We start from the raw sequence: 25,854 nt of genomic DNA on the forward strand, positions 1-25,854 counted from the left end.
ATTAAAAACAGCTTTTGCAAAGATTCAAAAACTAAATTTATTGCTTGAGTGATATGAACGTTTCCTTGCTTCATTTTGGTCGTCATTTGTAAAATGATTTGTATCTCGAAAATAAAATTGTAAAAAATACTTCGATCGAATTCTTGTGTTTCAATATTTAGTAGAAAAATAAGGTTGCTTAAAACAAAATACTTCAGAATTTGACGAATGGTATACTTTAACTGGCAAGTTAAACTATATAAAATAGCAGGTGATAGTCACCACAAATGCTAAAATAGGTATGGTACAGTACAAACTAAAAGAAACGAGGAAGGAAGGTGGAGGGAACTAAACGCATTAACACTTGCTGACATGTTCGGTAAACTTTTTAATAGTTATTGCACAACATCTCAGGGGACTGTTAAATATTGTAACAAACAAATGCTGAAATCAAAAAGACCATTTCGAAACTCGAAAAGATACAGGCCTATATACAAGACTACGATCACTTCGGTCATACGAGACACTACTGAAAACAGAAACGAATGTGGATGTTACTAGAGAGATATCGCTTGCGCCTACTCATCTACAACCTCTACCTCCAATCCTACCTCTACCTCTAAACTTTGACGTATCAGGGAATTGGTGCAACTAGTTTGCAAATCAACGTATACCATCTAGCAGGTGGTAAAACCATCAAAGATGATTGCGTAACTAATCAAATAAAAAGAAAAAATGGATAGGGAGAAAATCCCATGCACAAAGACCTAATCCATAAAAATTCACGCAATTGATCCACAAAACCTACGAAGATGTCTATAGAACCCTCGTTTTTAAGTATTCAGAAAGAGCTTACCTTGTGGAGAATAACGCAGGAAGAGAGGTAAATGACCTTCACGCTGGTCAAGTTAATCCAATAGGCTTCTGCTGAATATCTGAGAAGAAAAAAATGCGATGTTTAGCAAACGATTTCGAAATTCAGAACGCTCGCAAATGCTGTACATTTAAGAGGTTCTAAAGCGCAGTTGACCAAGGTCTGACTCTTGTACCTACCGGAGCAAGGAAAAGGGGGACAGTGAACCCTCATAGGTGATCCAAGTGGGAGGCTAGTTGAGGAAATGGGTCTTGATCCACGTACGCTAGCCGAACGAGAAAAAGCGAAAGCGGATGACTGTCTCTACGTTCTGTTCCGGCTTTAAGAAGAGCTCCGTAACCTTACCGCACATAAAAATCTGTTAAGATAAGTTAACAAAGAACAACAAATATTAGCTGAACTTTAATTAATAGGAAAAGGGAAGAAACAATAAGCAATTCTGACGCTTACAGTAAAAGAGATCCAGTTATTCTTCGCAATTCTCAAAACCGCAGAGAGAAAGATAACGGTGGGAAGAAAATTAGCATTACCAACGAAGTTGAGTGTCATGTGACTGCGACTAGTAAATGTAATCACTCAATTGGGAATCTTCAAGCGTTTCAGAACTAAAACAGGAAGCGCCTAAACAAAGCTCTGCATAATGCCAATGCACTATTAACGATATTTTCGGATGGGCAATTTTATAATTATTAGCTACTGCTGGTTATGCAACACACTTTACGAAAGGAACAGTTTTTTGTGGTGATATTAGTTGCACACGATGGAACACTTTTACTCTCGCCATTTCCTCCTTTTTCTGTGGATTATCTGACAGAGTTAGGAAGAAGTTATCACTTGATTTTCACAATTTTGTTCCCAAAATATTTTTAACATGATTTGCATAAATAAAAGATCCCAGTCTGCCGACCATCAAATTGCCTATAATCGAAGGGCGGGACCAACTTTGGGGTAAAACGAGAGAAGCATTTCGCCATATATGGAATCACTATCGAGATCAAGCTGATTGGTTTTTCAAAGCCGACGACGACACGTACGAAAATCCCTTCGCCTTTCAAAGAATTCGCTTAATGAACCCGTCTGCAGGTACGCCATTCTGGAAAATATGCGTTATTTTCTTTCAGCTTACAACACATCGAAACCCTTGTGGTTTGGACATAAATTCAAGACCATAGTGAAACAAGGCTACTTTAGCGGTGGCGCAGGTAAAACCACAGCTAAAATAAACTTGAACCCATTCAATTTAAATGTTGATTACAAAATAGGATACGTCCTTAGCAAAGAAGCTACTAGACGGTTCGTCGAAGAAGGGTATTAACATTTTGTGCATTTTACAAGATAGTTGATAAACAACTTTCCTTTTTTTTCTTTCACAGCTATTTTAACGTGCTACTCTGTCGACACGATCACGAGGGAGCGGAGGACGCAGAAATGGGTATGTGCACCTTTGGCAATATTTTCTCTTTGAAGAATCGCAAATTTTACGTCTCCCTCCCCGTTTTATGCCACAGGAAAATGTATGAGTCGACTGAATGTGTCGGCCATGGACACGAGAGACGCCAAAGGCAGAGGAAGATTTTTCCCGTTTTTTCCCGAACAACACATTTTCCCTGGGAAAGTAACAAAGGACTACTGGTATTGGCAATCCATTTACTACCCCGCACAAGAGGTAACGCTATTTTTTTTAAAGATAACTACACATCATACTAACACATCAAAACCCTTGTGGTTTGGGCATAAATTCAAGATCATAGTAAAACCATGGGTCAAATGTACCTTCTAGAATACCTGATTTATCGGTTAAGGCCGTACGGATTGGAGCCAGAAGACCGGCCAGCAACTCCAGATCCATCGCCAGACTTGGATTTAACAGCGACGCCTTGGTATGTTTCCGAAAAGCAATTCGAGGGCAATTCCGCTGGAGGTGAAGTAATCCACAGCAGTACCAGTGCCACCCCCACACTGAAAACTAACAGATATACCATGAAAAATTACACAGAACGACTCAATGAGCTTATCAAAATAACAGAAAGGGCAAGAAAATTGAAAATAACATAATATAGACTGCAGTCATTTGCTTGATTTGTTTCCAAATAACTATGTTAACGTGATAATACATTAATCGAACACTTTTATTTTCGCATTTTTTTCTTTTACTGAACTGAAGACAATGTCTTCTTTGAACAAGTAAAATAGGAAGACGTCAAATTCAACTAACGAAAGCAACAACGAGAGAAGTATCCCGTTACTGCTTATAACGGATGGCGTGATTACACGTCATTAAAGAGAGTGCATTGGCCTGCAAAGTCTTCCAACAGTTCTGATAGCATGAATTCATGCTTTCATACCCAGTTACGTAAACAGATACAAAAATGCTAAAAATGCACACAGCTGGCTAAGTGACAACTATGGTAAATTCAAAGCAAAACCTGTTCACAGTTTCTGTCATGTTTCTTGGTATGCCAATATCCCACTATCTTATTCAATTCACATTCTTTTCGACTACAACATTCAAAGTTCAACGCACCAGATGCATGAAATGTTGGCTTTTGAGCTAGCAAGCTGTCTGATGGTAGAACACTCCACTTAGAAATATAGTTGTCCGAATGAAGCTTGCTTTTTACATTGACTTTAGTTAAACTTTAAAATACCTTTTAAGTATTCCCCGGAACTTGGTGATGTGCAAACCACTGTGCTGCATACAGGGGATAGGACAGCAATCATGCAATTTCTTAGCCTCCAAAATGAAAATCCAACATCAGCTAAAACAATCAGAAAAAAAATACAGTGTCATTTAGTATCTGTTGATTGAACACTGCTTGTATATTACCTGAAAGGGGATACAGGCGGATACGCCATTTTCTTCATCCACTGCAAGCATGACTTTCCACAGCACGTCATCTGCTTGAGTCATTATTGCCGGGTAACGGTTAATCTCGACAAATCGACATAAAATGTCAAAATCATAGGTTGTGGTACTTGAGGATGAGAAAATCTCGAAATTAAGCATGGTCAGAACGGTTCGCTTCTTTAAGTAACATTCTTTAGTCAATGACTAGCATAAAGCGTGTGGGTGGACGCTCTGACGGGCACAACCATCTTTCGGTCGAATCGATAATATTTGAATGTGACCACCACAGCTGCTAAAAGCCTATTCATCAATTCCCGTACCATTCGCCACAACGCCACATAAAATGTAATGCATTTTAAAATTCAATTGGGCTTAAGCTCAATTAAATTTAAACATGCTTTTGTCGCATGAATCGATTTTTCTCTCGTTCTGCTCGAGTATCAAAAATTGGCTGAAAAAAAGAAGCCAAAACGCTCTCCCGAAAATTATCGATTGGATTAAAAGCAGATCTTGAAACGGGGTAAAATTTAAAAAAGTTAAATGCCTCGACGGGGTCTGGCTTCTACTTGACTTGTGATGAACTGCTCAAGTGATTAATGGAGCTACTGGGGGCAAACAATGGACTTGAAAGAGTAATGAATTGTATCCCTCTATGATTGCGATTGATTTTAGCAGCCTTGATAATCTACATTGATCCTTAATAACAAAACACATTATGTAAACAAAAAGCTGTCTAGAACAAAACAAAATTTACGTTAAATAACAAATATCTTTTTTTTCTAGATAGATTAAGATTTTTTTGTAAAGGGAGATAGTTGAGAGTATGGATTAGCCGGATATGATTTTCATAAAAATAGTTAAAGCCAGCCGGAAGAGACACGGAAAATATCGGGTATGGCAAATGATAGGGAGCTAGATGAGATTCTCAAGTTTCTAAATTCAATTATCTAGTCTACACGATGGGCCTAATCTGTTCAGCCACAGAAACCGGCATTTGTTGCAGCGCGCATGCGGCGAATTATGGCACAGTCTCGCGGTAATGGGATCGACACTGATTTGCACGTGACGGACTCGGCTGGGGATTCGGGCTGAGAAATAGTTAATCGTGGAAACTCACCGACATCCACGACGGAATAAGTAAACGATGTTGTTCGCGTAGATATGGCATCCACTGTCATGTCATCCCGGTCGGATTTGCCGTCCCCTTTCTTGCACTTTGGTACCATGAAGCACATGGTTGCTAGTCCCTATAGAAGGAAATAAACAATACATCTAATTATTTGTTAATAGTCATTTTTGCACAACACTTACCACTGTAATTTGGACAGAGAAGACGACGACAGCCGTCATTTGGAAACCAATGTGGTCCACTAAAATGCCAGTACCGGCGCGTGAAACAAAACGCCCAGCACCACTAAGTGACGACCATATACCGGCAACAAGACCGTGCGTACTGGGATTATCCGGATAACCAGAATATCTATTATCAAAACGAAAGAAAGGAAATGAATACTGGTACAGTAAATAGTTTCTTTTTAAATGTGGCCTACACGGCTTCTCTCATGGCATCAACAACCCCGGGAACTTGTTGACCTGCAAACGCATTTCCACTCAGTGCCAATGCGATACCGACAACAGCTAGATTTCTAAAACAAAATCAAATAATGATACTAGTTAAACGGTTTGAACTGGAGAATTGAAATCAAAAGTAGACCTACCGATCAATAGGAACGAAGGGGAAAGGCCCCAGCAAAAATATGGACAAGGCCCCGATCATGGTACTGGAAAGAAGGCAGAGCTTCACAGATCCTCGGCGATCACACAAGTATCCCCAAATAGGACTGGCTATGCTGTTGGCCCCGTCTTTCAAGCCGAAAAGGATGCCCACGTAAAATGGTGTCATGTCAAACTGCAAACAAAACATAAAATGATTCTAAAGAAATTAATAATAACGCCAAGTCAGAAAATATACCGTCCGCAACACTTGCGGTTCCAGATTGATTGAGAGAAATCCGTTTGACATGGTAGATACGATGAAAGTGAAGAACGGGATCCAAATGGACGGAATGCACAGGATAGCCAATGGCGATTGAGTTTTAGTCGATCCCTCGTCATACTGTGACACTAAAATGTTGAGAAACGAGATGAGAAGGCTGGTGACGTACAACATTTCGAACTAACTTACCGTCATAATCGGGGAGAAAGGGTAATGCAATAAAGGCCATAATAGTTTGAATTCCTCCCATGAGGATAAAGGGAGTCTAAAACCACCGACTTCATACAATGCACCGCCGACTATAGGACCAGCAAGCTGGGCAATGTTCATCATTGTTCTTGTAAGACTCTAAAATTAGAACAATGGTAGAAAATGTACAGCGAACGCTAAACCTGCATTAGTGAATCTTACAAAGATTTTGGCAACGGAATTGGGAAACTCCACAGCAGTGTACGTAAACGTTGACGTAATTGTACCAGCGTTTCCGGCAGCGTGAATCACGCGGATCAATATAGATATTACGACGAATGAACCCCCGGGAGGGAAATACTCTAAAAAGCTTTTAAAGTATACTGATTAAAACCCAGCTTTTGCTTTTTTTGTGTAATTTACTACTCACCCCGACAATAAGCAGCAAATGCCTCCAATGAAAACTCCAGAAACAAAGGCGAACCGAACGCCAATAACTTTTAGCTGAAAGAAAGATGAAGATGCAAATTACAAGTTTAGGGAACAAATTTGGGATAATATTTACGTTTTTCCAATAAAAGGGGTGACAAGAAACGATGTCAGGCAGTTGGTACCAATGATAAATCCATAAATGGATACTGTGGCACCCTTATCTTCAGCCTAGAGATTAAAGCAAACATTAAGATTTCACATTTCAGATGATGTTATTTGACATATACTTACAATTTTGGGAAAGAACAGGGGGAAAGGCAAATGATGATGTAAGAGTTGCTAATGAGAGAACAACAAATAGAAGCCATTGTCTGGGGGTCAGTTTTTTCTTCTCCGTTTTATCAACCTCTCCAAAACGCCTATATTTTTTCTTCTTAAGCCCTCCACAACCTCCATTACCACTGTCAGATGATGCTGTTGACAGGCATCTATCTTTTTTCACAGTATCCTCCTTTGTGCTCAACTCCTTTTCGTTTGGAGTAATAAGTGTTGATTCAACCTTTTCAGTCGTTTTTTACAACTGATCATGCCAAAGCACTGGTGATGTTTCAGCCATCGAAACTGACCTATTCTTTTGCTGTCTTTCTGGATAGGGTGGGTATGGCAAATATGGCTGAGCCAACATGGCTGAGCCTTCAGCCATCGAAACTGCTCTATTCTTTTGCTGTGTTTCTGGATAGGGTGGGTATGGCAAACATGGCTGAGCCAAGGTTGTGAACGATCCAACATACCCATTCTTCAAACTGCTTGTGCTATCTAACTTCTCCTTAGCTATAAATAAAAAGAGCAATAGTAACTCAAATTTCTTTGGCATGCTAAAAGGCAAGGTTTAGTTCAAATTTTTTTTTTTACCTGATTCACTTTCGGAAGAAACTAAAAGGCTGCTAGCTGATCCAACTGAAGTAGCTGATGGGCATCAGTCATTCGGATGGGGGAAATTGTAGATTGTGGCATTCCAACAGGATCTACTCTAAGATGAAAGTGGGATTGACGATTTAAGGGCAAGACACTGACCGACCACGTGCAGATGCTCCACTCCACACACTCGCCCTGCCTTTTGCTGCACTTCGGATCAGGCTATATACTTGTTGATGTAGCTTTTTCTTTGCGTTTGACGAATCTTAAATATGTTCTCAAACAAAACTAAGAACTATTACCCGTTGTTTCGTGCAACTACCTGTGTGCTCAAGCATAGATTACTCGGACGAATGTCGCTTGCGGATGTGTTACCCTAATGATTTGCCCCTAATGACCTAGCTGACTCATCCTCCTTTAATGGCCGCCTTCCGGCGCTTTTCTTTGTTTTCCAGCAGAGTGGACTGAGCCTTCCAAAGAATAATCGAGAATCTTTGAAATATTGAAATTGCATAATATGGATGGAAAAAACAAACAACATATTTTAAAGCCAAAAACTGGAAATTTTGATAGCTTGTCAAAGAATGGATCAGGTATAGATTATTCAATATCGGTAACTTATGAAAAACTTTGCTACTTGTAGAAATCTTTGTTGTGTGCAATGAAGTTACTTTACAATTCTTACTTCATTATTTTTGTCTTTGATACCAAATAATGGTGCTTTGTAAGATCTCCCTTGTTTGGATTCAGGAGTCTCAAGTATGAGGGTTCCAACTTCCAAGGCCTTCGAAGGTTGCAACACACTTGTTTACTATAATTATATGTGTAATATGATAGCTGTGTTTTAATGCTTACTTTACTTTTTTTTCTCATTCTATTTTGATGTCTTAATAATTATTTACTTCAGTATTTTAGAATACAGGTGGCTTCAAAGTGTGGCTTGAGGAACACCATGAAAACGATAAGAGAATATTGTTTGAATTCAGGGCTTATGGCAACAAGTTCATGTTTTAACCACATAGAAACTTGAACTATTCCCACTATCCCCTCTTGGAATCTTGGCAAAATTCCTTCCAGAAAAAGCTAAAGCCACAATGATTTCATGAATAACACACTGAAAAATGTTTGGGAAGTATGTAAAATAACTATAATATGTAGTAATTACCATCAAATCATTCATTCTTTTTGTCTTTAGTGTGTAATAGATTTTTTGAACACATGTCAAGCTATTAACACTATTTTCCTTCAATAAAATTTTAAAACATTTTGCCACTGTGGCTCCACGCTTTGAATATCACAAAACTTTTCCCTGTGTAAGCTTAAGTGTTTCAAGAATACAGATTACTTTTGCCATTTGTATTGTTTGCAAAAATTGTAAGAAGGTCACATCAACAGCGCTTTTATTCAACACTGTATCCACGCGAAACAGAAAACGCAACAAAACATCCAACATTTGTCAGCTTGCAACTGGTTAGAAAAAATCTTCGGCCTTGCGTTTCTACGGCTACGACTCTACAATTAGAACAATAGTAGAAATTGTACAGCGAACGTAAAACCTGCATTAGTGAATCTTACAAAGATTTTGGCAACGGAATTGGGAAACTCCACAGCAGTGTACGTAAACGTCAACGTAATTGTACCAGCGTTTCCGGCAGCGTGAATGACGCGGATCAATATAGATATTACGACGAATGAACCCCCGGGAGGGAAATACTCTAAAAAGCTTTTAAAGTATACTGATTAAAACCCAGCTTTTGCTTTTTTTGTGTAATTTACTACTCACCCCGACAATAAGCAGCAAATACCTCCAATGAAAACTCCAGAAACAAAAGCGAACCGAACGCCAATAACTTTCAGCTGACAGAAAGATTAGGATGCAAATTACAAGTTTATGAAACAAATTTAGGGCACTATTTACGTTTTTTTCCAATAAAAAGAGTGACAAGAAACGATGTCAGGCAGTTGGTACCAATGATAAATCCATAAATGGATACTGTGGCACCCTTATCTTCAACCTAGAGATTAAAGCAAACAATTAGATTTCACACATGATGTTATTTCACACATACTTACAATTTTGGGAAAGAACAGGGGGAAAGGCAAATGATGATGTAAGAGTTGCTAATGAGAGAACAACAAATAGAAGCCATTGTCTGGGGGTCAGTTTTTTCTTCTCCGTTTTATCAACCTCTCCAAAACGCCTATATTTTTTCTTCTTAAGCCCTCCACAACCTCCATTACCACTGTCAGATGATGCTGTTGACAGGCATCTATCTTTTTTCACAGTGTCCTTTGTGCTCATCTCCTTTTCGTTTGGAGTAATAAGTGTTGATTCAACCTTTTCAGTCGTTTTTTGCACCTGATCATGCCAAAGCACTGGTGATGTTTCAGCCATCGAAACTGCCCTATTCTTTTGCTGTCTTTCTGGATAGGGTGGGTATGGCAAACATGGCTGAGCCAAGGTTGTGAACGATCCAACATACCCATTCTTCAAACTGCTTGTGCTATCTAACTTCTCTTTAGTTATAATTAAAAAGAGCAATAGTAGTAAAATTTCTTTGGCATGCTAAAGAGCAAGACTGAAGCACATAACAACGTAGGTCAGCTTCGAGGTGCAAACGAAAAACACGAGTTGGCTAAAGCGTGGAATTGGAGCACGGGACGGTATATCGTGGAAATGATAGCGGAAACAGTAATAACCACCAGGGTATATATCCTATAGACGGCATGCATTTGAATTCAGAAGATTCCAAAAACTGAGATGGTTTTTCACGTAATAAAAATACTTTTTAGAGTTTTTTTACAGTTATTTGTGTTGAACATTACGGGAAAAATACTAATTCATTTAATTTCCTTCAAACAATTCATATTACCTTATGTTATTAACATTTTTTTTTTTTAAAACATCAGAGTTTGAGCAGTGATGGGTTCTGGCTTACGTCGAATGACATAAAGCAAAACAGCGAGCGCTGTTCTTCAAGATATCAAAGTATATAAAAATATTCAAAATGTCCCCCTCATTCATGAATAGTTTCACGTTCGTGGAAGCCTCTTTCCTCGAGCTGCTTAACCCAGTATGGCTGACTTTCATGGTAATGGCCTCTATCATTGTTAGTCAGTCCCTTTTCATTTACTACAGCTACGTCACAGGATCAACAGGATCTTCCAGCAGAGAAGAACAACCTGAACAGCTCACACCAGAAAACAGGAGCGACTTGTTACAGGAATGTAACATGACGCATCCTTTACCCCAGATTACTTCATCTAGTACTGTTTGTCAAGCAGAGAAACCAGATGGAACTAGGCCTAAGCCTAAACCAAAAGCTGGATTTCGATACACTGACTTGAGGAAATTTTACGAAGATGAAAGGAAGATCAAAAGAAATCTGATTGCGGCGACCTTGGCATTAAAAGAGGCAGCAGAGACGGGTAACAAACTAGAAAGGCAGATGGAAATGAATCAGAATCAACTTCGGTTAGCTGAGAAGAAGAACAACATGAAGAAAATGAAAACACTACAAAAGTTGTTACGTCAAACGAAAAAAGAATTGATCGGCACGAAAAAAATTCTGCGAATCCAGACGGCACAATACGGTAGGGAGCAAGAGCAAGAGGACAGCGCACCACGAAATGAAACTGATTCTGCTCAAAATATTTTAGTAGACGATTCTGGCATAGCGGATGAATCTACTACCAGCGTAATGGAGCAAGTCCCGAGATCTGTTTGCCAAGCAGAGAACAGCGCACCGGTAAATGAAACTGATTTTGCTCAAAATATTTTAGTAGACGATTCTGGCATAGCGGATGAATCTACTACCAGCGTAATGGAGCAAGTCCCGAGATCAAAACCATCCCCGTTTCTTGGGCGCCGGAAGGAGCTGTTAAGAATGCTCGAGCCCCCTCCCACAGACACCGATACAGTAAGCGAACCAGCGATCAACACGACACCTGCAAAGGACGCCAAACAGTCGAAGCCATCGTTCTTCGAGCGAATGAAAAAGAAATTAGTCAAATCGGGATTTTTGACAGAAGACAAACCCATCAAGACAAAGTCCGTGCAGGTAACAATCAACCTGCATCAAGTGGATATGGTGATTGATAGAGGCTGTGACGAGTCAATCATCAGTCTAGACCAATGGCAAAAAATAGGCGAGCCCAAGTTAGAGGCTTTTACCAAGGACACTTTGGTCAAGTCTAAGCGTACAGGGAAGTTCAAAGAGCACGTAAAATGGGAAGAGGTCGTTGGATTTTTCAAGATGTATGTTGGCTTACAAGACAAACTAGTTTATGACCCAATTTACGTGTGTGCAGGATATAAGGCTATGCCCAACTTCCTCGGTCGTAGACTCTACCATGACCTCCGTTTACATGGAAAAAATGCGCATTTGATCAAAATTACACGCACAACGGGAAAGGAAACGCCTCCCCAAACGCCGACAACAAAATCGGATACCGAACTTAAAACTGCGCTAGACTTGACTGGTGCTATGATCAATTACTTGACGTTACGGATCGAGATGGAAAAAGACAAGAATAAGAAAAATCGCGTACAGTATGAGCATTACATGTCACAGACCGTAATGGACATAATGGTAGCGTTCGAGATAAAAAGGGCCGACTCCGAGAACAAATCTGAACCGCTAGTCATTGAGCTCGAAGAACCCGACTGTATCGACAAACTCATGAAGACTTTTTCTGAGCTTGAAAAGATTTATGAAAATGACAGCAGGAGGTCCCGCGAAGTTATACGTGATGCAGAAGATGAGCTGAACAATCAAAAAACAAAACTTGCTTCTGCGTCATCGGAAGTAGAGCGCGCGGAACTAACCGAACTTGTCAAGCGAAGAGAAAAAGCCGTGCAAGTGATTGTCGAAAAGGAGAATATCGATTTTGAGGAGAAGATGAAATTATTGAATGTCACCAAAGAACTGTTTCCTGAGCCAAAGGCAGAAAAAAAGGCGAAGAAATCCTTCAAAGGATTCAAAACAATGTTTGGACATCGTTCTTCTAACAACGAAATGAAAGCAGAGGAGAAGAAGGTCTAACAATGAATATGTTTTGAACCTTAGATAATTTTGTGTGCTTTGGTTTTGATTAAATTCGTAACGTTTGAAGGAAGGGGCAAAATTGATCTGATTCGACGTGGTGGCTGCAAATTGATGGCATTATGATCTACTGGACGGAAGTGAATGGCGACATACGACAATGAACATCTTTGACGCTTAGGAAACCTGTTTGCTGTCAAAGGAAGCAGTTTCCTAATCTCATTATGGTCATTGTCATTGGTATCGATTTTTCATTTCTGTTTGATTGTAACTTTGGCGACTGATGTGCATTGGCTACGAGACATCGGCATTTTGATACACTGAACGTTAATAGGTGAAGAGAGACGACAAGGCATAATTGGTTAAGAAATTACTATGCTGTTAAAGCGGAAATTTTTTTTAATCGTTATGGCCATTGTCACCTCTCTCCCACCCCCAATTTCATTCGGTTATCGTGATGCCACCAAGTTTCAGCCAATGTATTTGGTTTCAGAAGGTTCTATCGGACTGAGGGAAGAATTGATGACAATGATCATTTTTGATACTTTGAATACCTGTCTACTGTGTAAGTACTTTAGTACTGTGTAAGTGGACAGGTTTTCTTATTCAGAAATGATCCATTTTTCATTCCTTCACTTACGTTTCATTCTTGATTTTTAGATGCCGTCTATTTGTAGTTATTGAAAATAGGGGACCATCGTTGCAGACACTGTAGACTGGTCTTTTAAATTTCAATAGCTGCCATTTTGAATGATGTGAAATTAGTACCTTCGTTTAGATGGCACGTGATTTGAACAAAGTCCACAGGTTTTCTAAGCACCCTTTCATTTTCATAGTTATACCTCTCCAGCTTCTCTTTTCTTTTGATTTCTTTCACAAATTCAATGTTGGGTTACTACAGATTGCCCGTACTTTCGGATATAATTTGGATTTTAAAAATAAAGATGTTAAAAAAAAATGCTCCAACGAATTCTAGTGTTTTAATACTTAGACAACAGCTTCGATGGTCCTACCACGAAGGCCTACCAGTTAAAACAATGTGGCTTATGAAACACTATTTCAATTAGTTTTTTTTGGGAATAGCCTAAACAAAGAAAAATAATTGAATTATTACTTATTATTACGAGAGAAGCATTTCGTCATATATGGAATCACTATCGAGATCAAGCTGATTGGTTTTTCAAAGCCGACGACGACACGTACGAAAATCCCTTCCCCATTTCAAAGAATTCGCTTAATGAACTCGTTTGCAGGTACGCCATTCTGGAAAATATGCGCTATTTTCTATCGGCTTACAACACATCGAAACCCTTGTGGTTTGGACATAAATTCAAGACCATAGTTAAACAAGGCTACTTTAGCTGTGGCGCAGGTAAAACCACAGCTAAAATAAACTAGTACCCATTCGATTTAAATGTTGATTACAAAATAGGATACGTCCTTAGCAAAGAAGCTACTAGACGGTTCGTCGAAGAAGGGTATTAACATTTTGTACATTTTTAAAAAGATAGTTGATAAACAACTTTCGTTTTTTCCTTTTCACAGCTATTTTAACGTGCTACTCTGTCGACACGATCACGAGGGAGCAGAGGACGCAGAAATAGGTATGTGCACCTTTGGCAATATTTTCTCTTTGAAGAATCGCACAGTTAACGTCTCTTTCCGTTTTGTGTCAAAGGAAAATGTATGAGTCGACTGAATGTGTCGGCCATGGACACGAGAGACGCCAAAGGCAGAGGAAGATTTTTTCCGTTTTTTCCCGAACAACACATTTTCCCTGGGAAAGTAACAAAGGACTACTGGTATTGGCTATGCATTTACTACCCTGCACAAGAGGTACCGCTATTATTTTTTTAAAAGATAGCTATAAAGAAATCGCCTCATTCTTCACGCCTACAGGGATTAGAATGTTGTTCGGACAGCGCAATCTCTTTCCACTACGTCAAACCTGAACAAATGTACCTTCTAGAATACCTGATTTATCGGTTAAGGCCGTTCGGGTTGGAGCCAGAAGAACGGCCAGCAACTCCAGATCCATCGCCAGACTTGGATTTAACAGCGACGCCTTGGTATGTTTCCGAAAAGCAATTCGAGGGCAATTCCGCTGGAGGTGAAGTAATCCACAGCAGTACCAGTGCCACCCCCACACTGAAAAGTAACAGATATACCATGAAAAATTACACAGAACGACTCAATGAGCTTATCAAAAGAACAGAAAGGGCAAGAAAATTGAAAATAACATAATATAAACTGCAGTCATTTGCTTGATTTGTTTCCAAATAACTATGTTAACGTGATAATACATTAATCGAACACTTTTATTTTCGCATTTTTTTTCTTTTACTGAACTGAAGACAATGTCTTCTTTGAACAAGTAAAATAGGAAGACGTCAAATTCAACTAACGAAAGCAACAACGAGAGAAGTATCCCGTTACTGCTTATAACGGATGGCGTGATTACACGTCATTAAAGAGAGTGCATTGGCCTGCAAAGTCTTCCAACAGTTCTGATAGCATGAATTCATGCTTTCATACCCAGTTACGTAAACAGATACAAAAATGCTAAAAATGCACACAGCTGGCTAAGTGACAACTATGGTAAATTCAAAGCAAAACCTGTTTGCAGTTCCTGTTATGTTTTTTGGTATGCCAATATCCCACTATCTTATTCAATTCACATTCTTTCGACTACAACATCCAAAGTTCAATGCACCAGATGCTTGTTGACTTTTGAATTAGCAATCAGTCTTATAGCAGTACACTACACTTAGAAATATAGTTTTTGCAATGAAGCTGCCATTTTACATTGACTTTAGTTAAACTTGAAAATACCTTTTTTAAGTATTCCCCAGAACTTGGTGATGTGCAACCGTTGTGCTGCATACAGGGGATTGAACATCCAACATCAGCTAGAATGATCAGCAAAGACATACAGTGTCATTTGGTATCTGTTAATTGAACACTGGTTGTATATTACCTGAAAGGCGATATAGACGGGTACACAATTTTCTTCATCCACTGCAGGCATGACTTTCCACAGCACGTCATCTGCTTGAGCAATTTTGCCGGGTAACGGTTAATATCAGCAAATCGTCTTGAAATGTCAAAAATATAGGTTGTGGATGAGAAAATTCTCAAAATTAACAAGAAACTGAGAAAAAATATATACCGCAAGTCCAGACTTTCAGGTTCAAGAACATTCTTTTCACATCAGCTAGTCCACTCATCTTCTCTACGAAGCCGCATCGTTCTTCTTCGACCCACAACTAGCAAAGCTTTTTGCCTTTGCTGAATAGCGTCGATCAAAACTTGGACGAGCTGGTGTCCGTAAATCCGGCCGTTCCACACTTTCGCATTTATAGGATGACATGCGCAAAATCTTGCAAAACATGCTGGGCAACCGGATACTAGGGTAAATTTAAATTCCACGATTTGACTTTGATCCCGACCCGATCCCGACTGCCGATGAACCTTAAAACGAAAATATTTATTCACTTTATAGATAACATTTCTGCTTCAGTTTCTAAACTTTAAAAATCTTTAATTACACGCACTGATTTGAAATTGATGATGCTGCCATCAGTCCGCAAATAGAAATGGTGACGAACTATTTTTAAAAACTGGATGTCCTTTAATGCTTGGATACGTCGACGATGGCACATTGGGGTTTGCTGATGTAAACATTAAAAAGTTAGCCACTATATAAAGCACGGGTTTCTTAGCAAGCGAAAGCATTAAGCTGTTTTACGGACTATCTATTTCATAGTCCATAAAATTCTATTTCTCATCACCAAATGACGCCGTTGGCTTTGGCTGCTTTTACATTGCTTTCGCTGGCTGCTGGCCAGAGCAATTTCAACGAGCAGATTGCGGTAAACTCTTACGAATTAGATTTCTCTTAACATGTTTAACGTTTGCCTAATTGTCACATTGAAAAGGGAGGAATGGGTTCTGGTTTCGAACAGAAACAACGAGGACCGAATGCTGGCCCATTTGTAACAACAACTACCGTGACGACTGTTCTCGATTTTGGTCCTGCAAGCTCTAGGATGTCAAGATCTCATGGCACTGAATGGAACCATCATTTTGGCGATAGAAAATCGTACAAAAATTTTGCCCAACGAGATATCGATGTGATTTTAAATACTTGGGACATCTTAAAGAGACGTGGTAATTTTGCTCCAAAACTATTTTTGAGGTGAGTTAAATTCAATGGCTTAAAGAGAACAATTAAAACATTTTGATATGTTTTAGATATTTTAAAGCAAAACCCGAATCTCAAAAATTGTTCCCGAGCTTTGCCAACGTTCCTCTTTCAGAACTTCCTGCCAATCGTGATTTTCTGAACGCGGCCTACAGCTGCATTAATAGTCTCAATTTTCTCATTCCATACCTGAAATACGATCACCCCGAACGTTGCCCTAACTTTCCCCGGCATTTGAAGAACAAGTACAACAATGTTGATATTAAGGTAACTAAAATAATGCTGATCTATTACATTTTAAACATGAACTATTTACCATAAATCGTAGAAATTTGGATCTATTTGGATGACGGCCATACAAGAAGAGATGGGCAACGCTTTCACTGATGAAGTTCGTGACGTGTGGAAGAAGTCTGTCATGGCAGTGATTGACTTTGTCTCCAAATAAATGATTTGCAAGCCTAATTGAATGGAAGATTACTTTAGATATAGATAGCATTTCAACAGCTTTTGTAAATAAGCTGCTCTTTCGATTATTACAATACTGTGTTGCATGCTTTCAACCAAATACAAATATTGATAACCCTATTATTTTCGTTTCAATTAACAAAAGGGATCTGTAAGCTACAGAGTAAAACACTCGTCTGAATTTAGAACAAGTTTCACATCAATGCTGGGGGGGTCACTTGGATCACAATCTGCCAAGCTTAACATTTTAACCAAAAAAGCCAAACTGATTTTTGAGAAGGCAATGGCTCTGGAAACTTATACACATTGTGAAACATGAGCAACTCACATAGTAAAAACGTGAGTCCACATCAAATGGGGAAACAAGACTATAGATGCCTTCACTGTAAGAGAAACAAATCAGAAACAATCCCAGAGCAAATGTAACAAGACTTGACCTGTTTTACCTTACACGAGATGGGACTCTGTCCTCTTCGCTTTCAAACATGTGCTTCTTCCCGTACTTCTTCATGTACTGATGAAAGTAGTGGACTTATTGTCTTGACTAAACTTTAGGCGCCATTTCAATCCAAGCAAAATACAGAGGTGGCAGATTTTGTAATTGAAGAATGTATTTATTAATTGCACGAGCAAAATAAAATAATCTATCGATACATAAGGGCTTGTATAGCAGCCGAAAACAATGCCAATTATCCCTAATATGCGATGATCTATACGGTCCCAAAATTTCACCAAAAAGGTTGAAAAGTAAACAAAAATATAAACTATTTATTTATTGTGAAGAATAGTCGGTAAAAGCAACAATGGCTTTCTTCCAAACGTCACGAACTTCGTTAGTCATCGCGTTGCCCATCTCTTCTTGCATGGCCGTCATCCAGATAGGTCCAAATTTCTACCAACAGTTCAGGTAAGTTCGGTTAGTTAGTTCAGACAAATTCAGACCTTTTTTTTCAATCTAAAAGCTCTTGTGTTGGTTTTACCTTGAGGTCAATATTGTTGTACTTATCCTTCAGTTCAAGTAGTGCAGGGCATCGTTCAGCATGTGCATATTTGAGATGGGGCAGGATGTAATCTAAACTGGCCACACAGGAGTAGGCTGCATTAAGGAAGTCATGGTTATTTGGCAAATCAGTGAGGGGTACATTAGCAAATTCAGGGAAAAGCTTTTGAGCTTCGGGTTTTGATTTGAAATATCTAAAAAGAAATGCAAGGGAAAATTAGATTAACTGAAGACATTAATGATTTTGCAAAACTAGAACAAGTTATCAAGGTTTTACCTCACAAAAACTTTGGGTGCGAAATCGCTGCGTTTTCTCAGGATATTCCAGCTATTGTTCAGCATGGCGATATCGTTTTCACTTAAGACATTATAGAAGCCACCACCACCTCCCTCCATCATCCGATTTTCACCTCCATAATTAAATTTGTCAGCGCCAGGGCGATTGCTTGACGAATGGAAAGTTTTGGTTATTCCAGTGCTCAAGTCGAGTACGGTCGTCACAGTAGTCGTCGTTACAAACGGGCCACCTGTTGTTCCATGGTAAGGCGATCCCGTCCATCCTGTGCTTCCGCTTGTTCCTCCATACCCTCCATAACCTCCAGTGGTCCCTCCGTACCCTCCGGTGGCCCCACCGATTCCTCCCATCCCTCCCATCCCTCCCGTTCCACCATATCCAGGACTAATTCCTCCCTTTTAAACATAGAAAAACATTTCATTAGCCCAACAAATACAAGGAAACGAATGACATGAATCAAGATAAAAAGAGCCTACCGAATATCGATCACCGAAAGGATTCTCACCAGCCGCCAGCGATAACAGAGCACAAAAACCTAAAATTAACCAAGTCATTTGGGAACTCTGAAAATTTTACTTGATGAATTAGCTAGTCACCAAGCTGGGTTGTGTCGGATTGACTCTTCCTTTATATAGTTGTCTTGTAACTGTGACATCAGCAAAGAAATGTAAGCTGTCTTCGTCGACAATTTCCTAACCTAAAAAATGTCCAATTTCCAAAATAGCTCGTTCCCAGTTCTATTTGCGGAAACCAAAGTATCAAATTCATCAAACTAAGCAAAAACTAATAATATTTTTGATAAATAGGTCATATCCGATCGCTTCGTCCGTTGAGCAGCACCGTTGAAGCAATACCAACTTCATACGTAAGCCAAATCTACTCCGGATGTATATGTTTTGTAAATGAATGTGTTGATAAATAACTAATTCATCCTGAAATTGAAAAACTACTTTTAGAAATTCACAATCTCCCTTTCTGTTGGATTCGAAAATACTAGAAGACCATCTTGCATTTTTGAACTAACAGAATTTGAGAAATGTATGAGCTGCTTTGTCAAACTTTTTTTGTTTAATTTATCTGGGTCGTCTTTTAATTAGAAGTATTGATTTTTAGCACTTAATCATTGCCAAGTCTCGATGCAAATGTTAATTTAGGAAAGACAAGCAAAAAAAAAAAAACGACCCAATAGCTTAAATTAACCAAGTTTATCTTTTACCAAAATAGAAGATTGTTGTTTTATCACAACAAACATCTGCACGAGATGTTATCGTGTTAGTGTTTGCAGTAATGGTGAAATACTAGTATGACTCGCTTGTACAAAGTAAACAGCAACTTTTTCTTTCTTTCAAAGCAGGTACACCAAAATATTTCGTTTTCCAAAGAAATGCACGATGAGTCAATCATTGTTTACAAAACATGTTGAAAACTATCATGAGCATCACAATAAATGGATGCAACACATAAGATTCTGTAAGTATGACGATAAGAAAATATAGCACTGATAACATACGTCCTAACCAATACCAAAACCGCTTAGATTACGACATTTTGTCCTTCGGACAGTACTTTATCATTCTAAAACAAACGCCGGGAAAATTTAGAAATGTGTAAGACATTCTGAGAAATTTAAGTTGGGAACAGGTTGCTTATTGTATGATAAAGATATATTTTTCTTATAAAGGACAAGACTGTATTTACCAAAAAAGAGGAGTGGACAGAACAGAATTTTCAAAACCTATTTGTTAGTCCGGCGGTCAAGGTAATGGTCAACCAACATGATACAGGCTTTTTGCTGTTGCAACCGATGGCGTATCTCTCATCAGTCTTTTTTTGTTTTGTTTTCGTTTATGCATTCTGAATAATTATTTTTGTAAAAAATCGGAGGATATATCAACGATCAACATTTTGCGCTTCTCATAGGAAATAATCAGCTTGAGGTTTTTTGGAAGGAATGCCACGAGTTTCTTGTGGGGCAGCTTCAAAAATTGTAAATTCTCGATGCAGATTTTCGTCCAATTCCAAAATGGCAGCTACGTTTCCGCACCTATGGCGATAAAAGAACAATATAAAACAAGTCCTAATTACAATACTTGGAGTACTTTGAGTTACCTATAACAGTAGTTTGGGGCTGACCAAACAGTCAGTACTGTCTCATTGAAATGCCATTTGTAACCTTCCATAACAAGTTGGTGTGCTCTGCAAATCATTTCTATGTCATTAGAAGTGTTGAAGTGTTGTACGACGTCCGAGCCAAAGAGGTAACCGGCACCACGTGGACTTACACCCCATCCTTGCTGTGTATCTATCACAACACAACCCAATTAAATTAAATAGGTATGTTCTTTGACATCATGATTGAAATTTGTAATACCTTCAGGATCAGACCAAAGAAGGTCACACATTGGCCCATCGTGAGGAACTTCCTGTTTTCTGTCAATAATTCGGATTTGATCCAATGTCTGAATAGAAGGAGATAGCCCACCATGTACACAGAAGATCTACAGAAAAACAAATGTGTTGAACATGAATTGGTAAACTGAAATTCTAATAAACTATGCAACATTAGAGCCTTACCTTGCCGTCAATGATCGCCGAAAGACTGAGGTAGTCGAAAATTTCAGTACAATATCGCCACACTGTTACTGACCCATATTTCCTAAAACATTCGTCATAGAAACCATAAACCTGGGTGATTTGACGTGATTCGTGGTTCCCTCTGATTAAAGTGATGCGATCTGGGTAACGAACCTGTGAATAAGTTGAATTCAGCAATTATGAAAATTATGAAGCCAGAAAATGGATATCACCTTTAAAGCTAATAGTAGAAGAAAGGTCTCCACACTGTAAAATCCTCGATCCACAAAATCACCCATGAAAAGGTAGTTTGTGTCAGGAACATCCCCACCCACTTTAAAAAGTTCTTTTAAATCATAAAACTGCCCATGGATATCACCACAAACCTAAAAGAGACAAGTAAAATGTCAACTCATTGCATTGTCAAACATGAATTATATAAGAACTTACTGTGACAGGAGAATCAACACGCTGAACATTGCTCTCTTCCACCAGAATTTCCCTCGCTTTGGCACATAGTGCTTTAACTTCTGACTCTTTAATAATTTCACACCGTCTGAGTTGTTCAATTTGCCGATCCAAATCACTGAAGTCTGACATGTTTGCGTGCTGTTTCCTAGTAGATAAATCAGTAAAATGACCTTGGGTATTTTGCAACAGTCTAGTGGTGATGTCATATACAATGATACACAGATGGACTCGCCGAACGCGGAATGGACAACTAAATATGAAAAGAAAAATTTGCCTATTTACCTCTTTGCGTCAATTAAAGGTAAGGGATAATGGCGAAGTATAAATTCGTGACTGGATGCGTTGACGACCGAGATTTAAGCCACGAATTGAAACCGTCTCGCCGTTTCTTCCAAGCTATCTCTAGCGTTGCCGGACAAGAAAACTCTCAATCAAACGCCATTGAAATGTTGCGACGTTGTCAAATTTTTAGTTTACGAGAATCGTTTTTTGGGTTTTTTAATTTTCTATTTATTTATGATGGAAAATTAGATTCTTTATACAATTTGGATATGAATATTTGCCGTAAGATTTAAAAAAATATAATAATAAATAAATTATTATAATATTTGTCAGAATGTTTAATTTATAGTTTTTGAAATGATTTTCTTCTGACGTCATCAACGTCATAAAACCAGACGCCCTTCAATTGGATTCGAACTATTTTGGCGCTCAGCCCGAAGCTTGCAATCAAAACACTACCGTTTATGTTAAAAGGATTACGTTGCCGTGGAATATCTGAGATCTTCCCTTGCCAAAATTTCTGCATTTCATTTGGATAAGTAATGGTTTTGATTAATATTTGTATAGGGGCCAATTTGAAGCTTGTATTTTAAAACACCAATTCCCTCCCCCCCCCCAAAAAAAAAAAAGCTTTACAGGAAAATCATTGTCAAGTACAGCCTTGGTTTAATCCTTGAAAACAAGGTTATTGGGTGTAGGATGTTGCTATCATTAGTTTAAAGCTTCCTGTTTTGACACTTGCTTTACATCCTTGTATTCAGTTCCACCGATATTGGATATTCAATTAAATTTTTCTATGTGGTTTTATAAAGTGAAATAGGACCACACCAAATGAAAATGTTCTTCCAAAGTGAACTCGTTAAACGTAAAATTGTATTGCGAGTCGAATCAAACGATTAGAATATATAATACGATAACTAAAATATTAAAATGCTCACGTTTGCTACAATCGATTTAATACACGCATTAATAGAATGACAAAAATCAACAGTAGTAGGTTTCCATGGCTAGTTATTCGATCCCCACTGCTAGGACTGAACGGTGTGACGAACATGGTCGTCCTTGTTGTCCATGGCGTTGTCGTTCTTGGCCAAGTCGTAAGTTTTATGGTCGACGTAGGTCCTGTTTCAGGAGATGTCTCACCATTGCCACTCGTCGATGTCTCACCACTGCTACTCGTCGATGTGGCCGTCGTAGTCGATGTCAATACGCTAGTAGATGTGGCAGTTGTCGTCGATGTCACAATGGGCTTGGAGGTCGTCGTAGATGATACGTCCACTCCAACCGTACGCGAAATGTTTGTCATAATAGGATTGGGTCCTTCACCACAAGTATTTCTGAAATCATCTGTGCTGATATCCCAAACCATGGCTCCACCCAGTCCTTTGTTCAATACGTAGCGACTCTTGACATTGGCCATGGTCGGATCATCGTATCCGACCCAAGTTTTGGGTACGTTGGGCGATGACGCGTATGGGCCGATTTTGAATTCCGAATCAACAACTACCTCCCAGCCTTCATTTTTGACAGAATTACAAATTTCGTAATAGCCTAGATAGCCAGTAGTGTCTTGGGTCAAAGGTCCAGGAGCCCCTGGTCCCAAACCCGGTGCTGGCAGTGTTGGATCTTCGGTGTAAGTGTAGTTCAGCGTCCAGCTTTTGCCATAAAGAGGAATACCCATCATGATTTTGGATGGCGGCAAACCTTCAGCTATCCAATAGTTGATGACCGAGTCCACATTATTGGTTGGATCAGTGTCCCAATCCCTTTCGTACAGTGGAGCGTGATGGTCGGTTAAAAGTTCCCACGGTCCGTGCATATCATAGGCCATGACGTTGATGTAATCAGCTGTCTCTGCCATGACTGGCACATCATACCCTGTTTACGAAATATCAGAAATAATCACAATTTACTGACAGAATATGAAATCATTTGCTTAATTTGTGCCCACCTAGATCAATAATAGTTTGATTGGCAGCCACAGCGACGGTTAGCAAATATTGCAGTCCAAAGGCGGCCCGAAGTTCCTTCATCAAATTGGCCAGTCCTTCTTTGTCTGACAGGCCGCTTGGATATTCCCAATCGATATCCAAGCCATCAAATTTATACTTTTGAAGGAATTCCATAACTGATGTAACAAAAGTGGCTCGATTGGTAGGATCAGCCACCATTTTGGAATACTTGTTGGTCCCATCGTGAGAATCAGTCCAACCTCCAATGGCAATTGTTGTCTTCAGGCCAGGGTTTTGCTTCTTGAGGTCGATAAATTTCGCATAAAATTGTTGTGTTCCTAAATCAACAGTAGGATCGTATTCTGTAATCTTGTAAGTTGTTCCATTCAGGATCGCGAAGGCATAAACCAAATCAGTGCAAAGACTGGCGTTAATGTTGTCCACCACGTATTTGCCATCACCTGAAAAGAAACAATTTAAAGATGAACAAATTACGTTCGGACATTAGACATTAATAAAAATACCTGAACGATAATAGCCCCAATTAGGAAAATAGCAAATAAAACGGGAGCCATTGCGAACGACAGTTTCGGAAATTGTAGTCATGAGAGGATTGGCTCCATCTCCACACCTGTCGTGGAAGTCGTCTGTGCTAATATCCCACACCATAGCCCCTCCCAATTGATTAGTCAGGACGTATTGGCTCTTGACACTTGCCATTTTAATGTCATCATAACTAACCCAGGTTTTGGGATTGCTTGTAGAGACAGCATATGGACCGTTCAATTGATCAGGATCATCAACAGACTGCCATCCGTCTGTTTTGATGTATTTACAAATTTCGTTGTATCCTAAAGTTCCAGCAAGGCCCGTGAACGGGCCGGCCGCCCCTTCGCCTGCACCTAGTGCCTGGAATTCTGGTTCGACACTTTCACCAAGTGTCCAGCTCTTGCCATAAAGTGGAATGCCCAAGTTGATCATGTCTGCAGGAAGGCCTTTTCCCATCCAATAATTGACAATATAATCAATGTTATTGTCGACTGTCTCCCAGTCTCGTTTGTAAAGTGGGGCGTGGTGATCTGTTTGAGGCTCCCACGCGCCATGCATGTCGTAAGCCATTAAATTGATGTAGTCTGCCGTCTCTACCATTGCTTGTACATCATAACCTATTTTTTAAATCAATAAACAATCGTTTATTTAAACATAAGAAATGCTTAATTGATAGTTAATTTTTACCTTCATCGATGATTGTCGAGTTTGCTGCTACAGCGACCGTTAGCAAATATCGGGACCCAAAAGCATTTCGAAGTTCTCTCATTAACTCTGCGAATCCAGCTTTGTCTGATTCACCACTAGGATATTCCCAGTCGAGATCGAGTCCATCAAATTTATATTTTTCGAGAAATTCCATGACGGACTGGATGAAAATCGCTCGATGGGTCGAATTGGCCACCAATTGCGAATATTTGGATGTGCCGTCGTGAGAGTCGGTCCATCCTCCGATGGCAATCGTTGTCTTCAACTGTGGATTGCGGGTTTTCAGTGCCACAAAATCGGCGTAGCCTTTATTGTCAATGTCGACCCATGGATCAAAGATTTTGATCTTGTAGGTGTTGCCATCGAGCACAGCAAAAGAATAGACCAAATCGGTACACAAAGATGGGTCGATATTTGACACTTTAAAATTGCCTGCGCCTGTAAACAACAAACGTTTAATTTAATAAGAACATGTATAATAACTGACTAATTTAATTCTTACCTTGTCGATAAAACGTCCAATTTGGAAAGTAGCAAACAAACCGGGTTGCGATCACAATCGGAAAGGCGCAGCAGCAGATAAAAGCCAGCGCCAAACAACTCTTCATCCTATTGCAATTAAAATTAATGAATAAATCATTCCAGAGAAATTCGACAGAGGGGAATCGAAAGTTCAAGCCCTTTACAGCCTGCACGAACAATTAACTTTCTTAATGGAAAACTTACGTAACGTTTGCCGATGTATGGCGCTGATGATGGGGAATTGCAACTATAACAAATGTGTCTTTTTTCTGCCTTCGTGACAGCAATGCGTCGGGTACTGGGACTGTCGAAAAACTGAAGTAGCAGCAACAGATAATGGCTGACCAACAGCGGTGATAACGCGGGCCTTTTGTAATTCCCTATCGTGTACAACGGTGATAATTGCTACCAAATAACTTGGTGAATCAGCTGCAAACGGATCTGACACCTGTGATAACGCCACTTTTTTTGCGCCATTAACCGTGTTTTGTTGCCAGATTAACAAAGACGCTCACAGTTCACCTGTAATTGAATTATTGCGTTATGCGTGA

At 39.3% G+C, this 25,854-nt stretch overlaps 5 protein-coding genes, 2 long non-coding RNA genes and 1 pseudogene across 8 annotated transcripts; 2 read left to right on the forward strand and 6 right to left on the reverse strand.

Annotated features, from left to right (window-relative positions):
- Positions 1 to 1,737: 1,737 nt before the first annotated feature.
- LOC130704195 (glycoprotein-N-acetylgalactosamine 3-beta-galactosyltransferase 1-like) lies at positions 1,738 to 14,576 on the forward strand (the record flags this gene model as incomplete). Its single annotated transcript, XM_057525661.2, has 6 exons — positions 1,738 to 1,883; positions 1,937 to 2,055; positions 2,116 to 2,161; positions 2,227 to 2,285; positions 2,362 to 2,519; positions 14,178 to 14,576. Coding segments are annotated over 6 exons (873 nt in total), but the record flags the coding sequence as incomplete, so codon positions are not given.
- Positions 4,673 to 7,595, reverse strand: LOC130704288 (MFS-type transporter SLC18B1-like; annotated as a pseudogene).
- Positions 8,598 to 9,832, reverse strand: LOC130704289 (uncharacterized). Its single transcript, XR_009004899.2, has 5 exons — positions 9,307 to 9,832; positions 9,152 to 9,248; positions 9,017 to 9,090; positions 8,809 to 8,956; positions 8,598 to 8,745 (listed from the first exon to the last, which is right to left on the reverse strand). It is a non-coding gene; the product is annotated as an uncharacterized LOC130704289 (long non-coding RNA).
- Positions 14,577 to 15,272: 696 nt separating the features above from the next.
- On the reverse strand, positions 15,273 to 17,482 carry LOC132088195 (uncharacterized). The gene is made up of 6 exons (XR_009421509.1): positions 17,397 to 17,482; positions 17,279 to 17,333; positions 16,799 to 16,943; positions 15,833 to 15,949; positions 15,448 to 15,749; positions 15,273 to 15,372 (listed from the first exon to the last, which is right to left on the reverse strand). It is a non-coding gene; the product is annotated as an uncharacterized LOC132088195 (long non-coding RNA).
- On the forward strand, positions 15,981 to 16,946 carry LOC130704196 (uncharacterized). The gene is made up of 4 exons (XM_057525662.2): positions 15,981 to 16,150; positions 16,217 to 16,476; positions 16,533 to 16,749; positions 16,811 to 16,946. Exons 1-4 carry the CDS (start codon positions 16,073 to 16,075, stop codon positions 16,928 to 16,930), a joined length of 675 nt encoding a protein of 224 aa, XP_057381645.1. The 5' UTR covers positions 15,981 to 16,072; the 3' UTR covers positions 16,931 to 16,946.
- A 65-nt stretch (positions 17,483 to 17,547) lies between the features above and the next one.
- On the reverse strand, positions 17,548 to 18,866 carry LOC130704217 (ATP-dependent RNA helicase vasa-like). Its single transcript, XM_059496462.1, has 4 exons — positions 18,722 to 18,866; positions 18,228 to 18,640; positions 17,931 to 18,144; positions 17,548 to 17,842 (listed from the first exon to the last, which is right to left on the reverse strand). The coding sequence occupies exons 1-4, from the start codon at positions 18,797 to 18,799 to the stop codon at positions 17,723 to 17,725; spliced, it is 825 nt and encodes a 274-aa protein (XP_059352445.1). The 5' UTR covers positions 18,800 to 18,866; the 3' UTR covers positions 17,548 to 17,722.
- A 1,025-nt stretch (positions 18,867 to 19,891) lies between these two features.
- LOC130704214 (serine/threonine-protein phosphatase 4 catalytic subunit) lies at positions 19,892 to 21,738 on the reverse strand. Of its 2 annotated transcripts, none has more exons than XM_057525681.2 (7): positions 21,573 to 21,738; positions 21,270 to 21,428; positions 21,053 to 21,205; positions 20,820 to 20,993; positions 20,617 to 20,743; positions 20,355 to 20,547; positions 19,892 to 20,289 (listed from the first exon to the last, which is right to left on the reverse strand). In XM_057525681.2, the coding sequence occupies exons 2-7, from the start codon at positions 21,417 to 21,419 to the stop codon at positions 20,160 to 20,162; spliced, it is 927 nt and encodes a 308-aa protein (XP_057381664.1). In that variant the 5' UTR covers positions 21,420 to 21,428; positions 21,573 to 21,738; the 3' UTR covers positions 19,892 to 20,159. The 2 variants fall into 2 exon arrangements, with proteins under 2 accessions (XP_057381664.1, XP_057381663.1); XM_057525680.2 differs by having other exon boundaries at positions 21,270 to 21,435.
- A 751-nt stretch (positions 21,739 to 22,489) lies between these two features.
- On the reverse strand, positions 22,490 to 25,745 carry LOC130704210 (probable chitinase 10). The gene is made up of 6 exons (XM_057525675.2): positions 25,508 to 25,745; positions 25,284 to 25,390; positions 24,761 to 25,219; positions 24,049 to 24,690; positions 23,524 to 23,985; positions 22,490 to 23,450 (listed from the first exon to the last, which is right to left on the reverse strand). Exons 2-6 carry the CDS (start codon positions 25,387 to 25,389, stop codon positions 22,516 to 22,518), a joined length of 2,604 nt encoding a protein of 867 aa, XP_057381658.1. The 5' UTR covers position 25,390; positions 25,508 to 25,745; the 3' UTR covers positions 22,490 to 22,515.
- Between the last annotated feature and the right edge of the window lie 109 nt (positions 25,746 to 25,854).

Source organism: Daphnia carinata, chromosome 8 (genome assembly GCF_022539665.2).
Source record: "Daphnia carinata strain CSIRO-1 chromosome 8, CSIRO_AGI_Dcar_HiC_V3, whole genome shotgun sequence".
NCBI lineage: Eukaryota > Metazoa > Arthropoda > Branchiopoda > Diplostraca > Daphniidae > Daphnia > Daphnia carinata.